General features: G+C 44.3%; 1 protein-coding gene across 1 annotated transcript in view; it reads right to left on the reverse strand.

Annotated features, from left to right (window-relative positions):
- LOC139413988 (kalirin-like) overlaps window positions 1-7,500 on the reverse strand; it is a 40,608-nt gene that overhangs the window by 5,845 nt on the left and 27,263 nt on the right. Inside the window, exons 17-23 of the mRNA XM_071161873.1 lie at window positions 6,175-6,294; window positions 5,786-6,004; window positions 1,930-2,079; window positions 924-1,065; window positions 621-736; window positions 206-328; window positions 1-80 (exon numbers count right to left, since the gene is read on the reverse strand). The exon at window positions 1-80 is cut by the window's left edge and continues 103 nt beyond it. Coding sequence (XP_071017974.1) covers window positions 1-80; window positions 206-328; window positions 621-736; window positions 924-1,065; window positions 1,930-2,079; window positions 5,786-6,004; window positions 6,175-6,294 — 950 coding nt within the window. The remainder of the gene's footprint in view (window positions 81-205; window positions 329-620; window positions 737-923; window positions 1,066-1,929; window positions 2,080-5,785; window positions 6,005-6,174; window positions 6,295-7,500) is intronic.

Below are 7,500 nucleotides of genomic sequence, written 5' to 3' on the forward strand. Positions count from 1 at the left end.
AGCTCCACCCTGTGGGAGTGGCCCTTACCCAGCATGCTCTCTGCCAGCTGAATCAGCAGGTGCACCTTCTCCTGAGTGTGCTGGGAGGAGGTAGAGGGGATAAATTGATTGTGGGAACTGTTCTGATATACACATCACCTTTGTAGTGTGTGAGTAAGCATTTGTGTATGTGAGTGGGTCTGAGTGTGTGTGTGTGTGTGTTCACCTTAGCCGAGATGCAGAATTCCCTGTGTTGAGCCAGCAGGTCCTGGGTCTCTGCACTGGTTGCCCCTGGCGATGTGTGAGTGGACAGGTAGTGCTCACCACTCTGTTGCAGCCAATCCAACGCCTAGAGAGAGAGAGAGAGAGAGAGAGAGAGAGAGAGAGAGAGAGAGAGAGAGAGAGAGAGAGAGAGAGAGAGAGAGAGAGAGAGAGACAGAGACAGAGACAGAGAGACAGAGAGAGAGAGGAGGACAAACCATTTTCAGGGTAATGTAATTGTCTGGGGGCCAACATGGCTCTGTTATAATTTTACATCTCAAATTCAGGTTTCCCAAACTGGGTGTGGACTCATCTAAAGGAGGTGTGGCAAGCTCACCTGTTGGGTGTGGACTCATCTAAAGGAGTCGTGGCAAACTCACCTGTTGGGTGTGGCTCTGGAACAGCAGGTACTGTTGACACTGGTCCAGACGACGCTTCTTCAGAGTCCAGAAATGTAGAACCCTGTTCTCCCTCTGCAGGAGCTCACTGAGGATACCTATAAGAGGAACACACATTTACACTGCCAGGTATAAACACAGTGGCAGAAATATCATCATCATGCATACGGATGCTCTTCTGTCTCTCTGTGTGTGTGTGTGTGTGTGTGTGTGTGTGTGTGTGTGTGTGTGTGTGTGTGTATATGTATATGTGTTCATGTGTAATGTAACTGTGTGTTGGCTCACCTTTGACCTGCTGCTCAGGCACACGGGAGTGACCAGTGACCTCTGCGCCTGCACTGTGCCCGGAGATGGTTGCCATAGTAACGCTGTTGCGGTGGATGTACTTGAGGAAGACCTCTGCGTTGCGTCTGGCCAGGGTGCATGCCTGCAGGAAACAAGGGGTTAAAACATACCAACAGAGACTGTAGCTAAAAACTGTCTTTACCATTCCCATCCGTCTTTCTGTCCTCCATCCGTCTTTCTGTCCTCTCTCTGTCTTTCTGTCCTCTATCTGTCTTTCTGTCCTCTATCCGTCTTTCTGTCCTCTATCCGTCTTTCTGTCCTCTATCCGTCTTTCTGTCCTCCATCCGTCTTTCTGTCCTCTATCCGTCTTTCTGTCCTCTATCCGTCTTTCTGTCCTCTATCCGTCTTTCTGTCCTCTATCTGTCTTTCTGTCCTCTATCCGTCTTTCTGTCCTCTATCCGTCTTTCTGTCCTCTATCCGTCTTTCTGTCCTCTATCGGTCTTTCTGTCCTCTATCCGTCTTTCTGTCCTCTATCCGTCTTTCTGTCCTCTATCTGTCTTTCTGTCCTCTATCTGTCTTTCTGTCCTCCATCTGTCTTTCTGTCCTCTATCCGTCTTTCTGTCCTCTATCCGTCTTTCTGTCCTCTATCCGTCTTTCTGTCCTCTATCTGTCTTTCTGTCCTCTATCCGTCTTTCTGTCCTCTATCCGTCTTTCTGTCCTCTATCCGTCTTTCTGTCCTCTATCTGTCTTTCTGTCCTCCATCCGTCTTTCTGTCCTCTATCTGTCCTCTATCTGTCTTTCTGTCCTCTATCTGTCTTTCTGTCCTCTATCCGTCTTTCTGTCCTCTATCCGTCTTTCTGTCCTCTATCCATCTTTCTGTCCTCTATCCATCTTTATGTCCTCTATACATCTTTCTGTCATATCTCTGCCTTTCTGTCCTCGCTTCTTCTTTCTGTCCTCTCTCTGTCTTTCTTTCCTCTCTCTCTCTCTCTCTCTCTCTCTGTACCTTGAGGAAGGCTTCTTTTTGTTCCATGTGTTTGTTGATGAGGGGAATGAGGTGCTCCGGCTGGCCCCTGCTCCCCTGCCTCTCTCCGCCACCACACCAGTCTTCGTCCCTACGATACTCCTGTTCCAGGCTCTCCAACACACCACATACCTGGGGGGAAACAAACATACAGTATGCCTGAGTATATACACATGGTTGCTGTCCAGTGCCATGTGGTGCTGAACCTCTGAATTCCAATGATGTCTCTGTCCGATTGAATGGTGCTGGATCTCCAGCCACTGCTATTACAGCTGGTTATTAAATCCTGCTATTACAGCTGGTTATTATAGCCTGTTATTACAGCTGGTTATTAAAGTCTGTTATTACAGCTGGTTATTAAATCCTGCTATTATAGCTGGTTATTATAGCCTGTTATTACAGCTGGTTATTAAAGTCTGTTATTACAGCTGGTTATTATAGCCTGCTATTACAGCTGGTTATTATAGCCTGTTGTTACAGCTGGTTATTATAGCCTGTTATTACAGCTGGTTATTATAGCCTGTTATTACAGCCGGGTATTAAATTCTGCTATTACAGCTGGTTATTATAGCCTGTTATTACAGCTGGTTATTATAGCCTGCTATTACAGCTGGTTATTTATAGCCTGCTATTACAGTTGGTTATTATAGCCTGCTATTACCGTTGGTTATTATAGCCTGCTATTATAACTGTTTATTTTTAGCCTGCTATTACAACTGGTTATTAATGCCTGCTATTACAGCTGGTTATTATAGCCTGCTATTGCAGCTGGTTATTATAGCCTGCTATTACAGCTGGTTATTATAGCCTGCTATTACAGCTGGTTATTATAGCATGTTATTACAGCTGGTTATTACAGCCTGTTATTACAGCTGGTTATTATAGCCTGTTATTACAGCTGGTTATTATAGCCTGCTATTGCAGCTGGTTATTATAGCCTGCTATTACAGCAGGTTATTATAGCCTGCTATTACAGCTGATTATTAATGCCTGCTATTACAGCTGGTTATTAATGCCTGCTATTACAGCTGGTTATTATAGCCTGCTATTACAGCTGGTTATTAATGCCTGCTATTTGTTGGAGGAAATTATAGTTGAAATTATTAATTATGTATACATTTTTATTAGAACCATTAAGTTTTAATACTATTATGTTATGGTATGAAATGTATGGGTTCTTGGTTAAACTAGGACCGAAAATGTAGGTAAAATGAATTAATTGTCTGTAACTTGCAGGTTTTAGGGAGAGGGATGGTATATATTTTCTGACAGATAAGAATGATCTTTGATGTTCCATTAGTGGAGAAAAGTATATATTTTAGACAGATTGGAATGTTTGTTTTATGAGGGGAGTAGAAGAAGATCTCCAGACCTGAAGACACTGCGCTATTGTGTGGATCGGAGAGAGTGTGAGAAACTGATGATGTCATTTTATGTTCTCTCTTTAAAATGTAATGTTCTTTGTATTTTGGGTCAGTACTCATCAAGAATAAATGCTGAACCTGTTTTTAAGACTGGTCTCTTGCTATTTCCTGCAAAATGATAAACTTACAACCTATTATGAAATAGATAAGAGTGTGAATTTGGTTTTGGCTACAAAACATATAGGAATTTAGAATTCCTCTAACACTATTACAGCTGGTTATTATAGCCTGCTATTACAGCTGGTTATTATAGCCTGCTATTACAGCTGGTTATTATAGTCTGTTATTACAGCTGGTTATTATAGCCTGTTATTACAGCTGGTTATTATAGCCTGCTATTACAGCTGGTTATTATAGCCTGCTATTACAGCTGGTTATTATAGCCTGCTATTACAGCTGGTTATTATAGCCTGCTATTACAGCTGGTTATTATAGCCTGCTATTACAGCTGGTTATTATAGCCTGCTATTACAGCTGGTTATTATAGCCTGCTATTACAGCTGGTTATTAAATCATGCTATTACAGCTGGTTATTATAGCCTGCTAATACAGCTGGTTATTATAGCCTGCTATTACAGCTGGTTATTATAGCCTGCTATTACAGCTGGTTATTATAGCCTGCTATTACAGCTGGTTATTATAGCCTGCTATTACAGCTGGTTATTATAGCCTGTTATTACAGCTGGTTATTATAGCCTGCTATTACAGCTGGTTATTATAGCCTGTTATTACAGCTGGTTATTATAGCCTGCTATTACAGCTGGTTATTATAGGCTGCTAATACTACTGGTTATTATAGGCTGCTATTACAGCTGGTTATTATAGCCTGTTATTACAGCTGGTTATTATAGCCTGTTATTACAGCTGGGTATTATAGCCTGCTATTACAGCTGGTTATTATAGCCTGTTATTACAGCTGGTTATTATAGCCTGCTATTACAGCTGGTTATTATAGCCTGCTATTACAGCTGGTTATTATAGCCTGTTATTACAGCTGGTTATTATAGCCTGTTATTACAGCTGGTTATTATAGCCTGTTATTACAGTTGGTTATTAAATCCTGCTATTACAGCTGGTTATTACATCCTGCTATTACAGCCGGTTATTATAGCCTGCTATTACAGCAGGTTATTATAGCCTGATATTACAGCTGGTTATTAAATCCTGCTATTACAGCTGGTTATTATAGCCTGCTATTACAGCTGGTTATTATAGGCTGCTATTACAGCTGGTTATTATAGCCTGTTATTACAGCTGGTTATTACAGCCTGTTATTACAGTTGGTTATTAAATCCTGCTATTACAGCTGGTTATTATAGCCTGTTATTACAGCTGGTTATTATAGCCTGATATTACAGCTGGTTATTAAATCCTGCTATTACAGCTGGTTATTACATCCTGCTATTACAGCTGGTTATTATAGCCTGCTATTACAGCAGGTTATTATAGCCTGATATTACAGCTGGTTATTAAATCCTGCTATTACAGCTGGTTATTATAGCCTGCTATTACAGCTGGTTATTATAGCCTGTTATTACAGCTGGTTATCACAGCCTGTTATTACAGTTGGTTATTAAATCCTGCTATTACAGCTGGTTATTATAGCCTGTTATTACAGCTGGTTATTATAGCCTGATATTACAGCTGGTTATTAAATCCTGCTATTACAGCTGGTTATTATAGCCTGCTATTACAGCTGGTTATTATAGTCTGCTATTACAGCTGGTTATTATAGCCTGCTATTACAGCAGGTTATTATAGCCTGCTATTACTGCAGGTTATTATAGCCTGATATTACAGCTGGTTATTAAATCCTGTTATTACAGCTGGTTATTATAGCCTGCTATTACAGCTGGTTATTATAGCCTGCTATTACAGCTGGTTATTATAGCCTGTTATTACAGTTGGCTATTAAATCCTGCTATTACAGCTGGTTATTATAGCCTGTTATTACAGCTGGTTATTATAGCCTGTTATTAAAGTTGGCTATTAAATCCTGCTATTATAGCTGGTTATTAAATCCTGGGCTGAGGCTACAAGAGGTGTGGGGATTAGGTTTGTGGTTAGGGTTGAACGTGGGTGTGGACACAAGGGTTAGGGTTGAACGTGGGTGTGGACACGAGGGTTAGGGTTGAACGTGAGTGTGGACACGAGGGTTAGGGTTGAACGTGAGTGTGGACACGAGGGTTAGGGTTGAACGTGAGTGTGGACACGAGGGTTAGGGTTGAACGTGGGTGTGGACACGAGGGTTAGGGTTGAACGTGGGTGTGGACACGAGGGTTAGGGTTGAACGTGGGTGTGGACACGAGGGTTAGGGTTGAACGTGAGTGTGGACACAAGGGTTAGGGTTGAACGTGGGTGTGGACACAAGGGTTAGGGTTTAGGTTGATAAGGAGATAGTGACTCTGACTCACCTGTTGTGAGGTCCGGTAGAAGGCTGCGGAGGCGTTGACCAGTTTGAGGCGGTCCTCCATTCGCAGCATCAGGGTCTGCCAGTGTAGCGCCACCGTCTGGGCACACGCCCTCACTGCCTCTGGGTCGTAGTGGCCCGCCCTCACCAGCAGCTCTGCCCGCTGCTGCAGCGCCAGCGCCACCTGGTGGGTCCTCTGGAGAGAGTCAGCATGAAGCAGAGACTGGGGGGAGGAGAAGGGGAGAGGGAAAGGGTAGAGAGGGACCAAATGGGGGCGAGGGGGGGATTAAAAAGAGAGAGAGGAACACTTATAAAAACTGATTTGACAACATTGCTTTATGTCAATAGAGTTTGTTTGCATTACAGTGACTGGTTTGCAGTGGGTGTAGTTACCTCTATGGCCTGTTGGAGGCGCTCATGTTCTCTCTGTAGCTGTTCAGCCTCGGACAGAGAGCTGGAGTTCACCATACAGGAAGACAACATCACCTCTCCTTCACTGATCCAGCCCAGCACCTGGGAACACACACACACACATATAGATAAACATTACATATAAACGTTATATACATATATGTGTGTGTGTGTATGTGTGTGTGTGTGTGTGTGTGTGTGTGTGTGTGTGTGTGTGTGTGTGTGTGTGTGTGTGTGTGTGTGTGTGTGTGTGTGTGCAGGTTTCTGTTCATGTGTGGGAGTGTGTGTTTGTGTGTGTACCTGTTTGTGGTTACGGTTGAACCTGGAAGTGAACATGAGGCCAGGGTCATATACAGTACTTAATACACATTATATATGTGCGTGCGTGTGTTCGTAAGTGGATGTGTGAGTTTGCGTGCTACTCGTGTGTGTGTTCGTGTGTGTCTGTGTTTACCTAGTTGACCTGACTCTGTAGGTGGTGTAGCTGCAAGCCCTGCTCCAGGTGTGTGTGTGTGTGTTTACCTAGTTGACCTGACTCTGTAGGTGGCGTAGCTGCAAGCCCTGCTCCAGGTGTGTGTGTGTGTGTTTACCTAGTTGACCTGACTCTGTAGGTGGCGTAGCTGCAAGCCCTGCTCCAGGTGTGTGTGTGTGTGTTTACCTAGTTGACCTGACTCTGTAGGTGGCGTAGCTGCAAGCCCTGCTCCAGGTGTGTGTGTGTGTGTTTACCTAGTTGGCCTGACTCTGTAGGTGGCGTAGCTGCAAGCCCTGCTCCAGGTGTGTGTGTGTGTGTGTGTGTGTTTACCTGGTTGACCTGACTCTGTAGGTGGCGTAGCTGCAAGCCTTGCTCCAGGTGTGTGTGTGTGTGTGTGTTTACCTGTTTGACCTGACTCTGTAGGTGGCGTAGCTGCAAGCCCTGCTCCAGGTGTGTGTGTGTGTCTGTCTGTGTGTGTGTGTGTGTGTGTGTGTGTGTATGCGTGTGTGTGTTTACCTGGTTGACCTGACTCTGTAGGTGGCGTAGCTGCAAGCCCTGCTCCAGGTGTGTGTGTGTGTGTGTTTACCTGTTTGACCTGACTCTGTAGGTGGCGTAGCTGCAAGCCCTGCTCCAGGTGTGTGTGTGTGTGTCTGTCTGTGTGTGTGTGTGTGTGTGTGTGTGTGTTTACCTGGTTGACCTGACTCTGTAGGTGGCGTAGCTGCAAGCCCTGCTCCAGGTGTGTGTGTGTGTGTGTTTACCTGGTTGACCTGACTCTGTAGGTGGCGTAGCTGCAAGCCCTGCTCCAGGTGTGTGTGTGTGTGTGTGTGTGTGTTTAC

The sequence above is a fragment of the Oncorhynchus clarkii genome, chromosome 7, assembly GCF_045791955.1.
Source record: "Oncorhynchus clarkii lewisi isolate Uvic-CL-2024 chromosome 7, UVic_Ocla_1.0, whole genome shotgun sequence".
In the NCBI taxonomy this organism is placed as follows: Eukaryota; Metazoa; Chordata; class Actinopteri; order Salmoniformes; family Salmonidae; genus Oncorhynchus; species Oncorhynchus clarkii.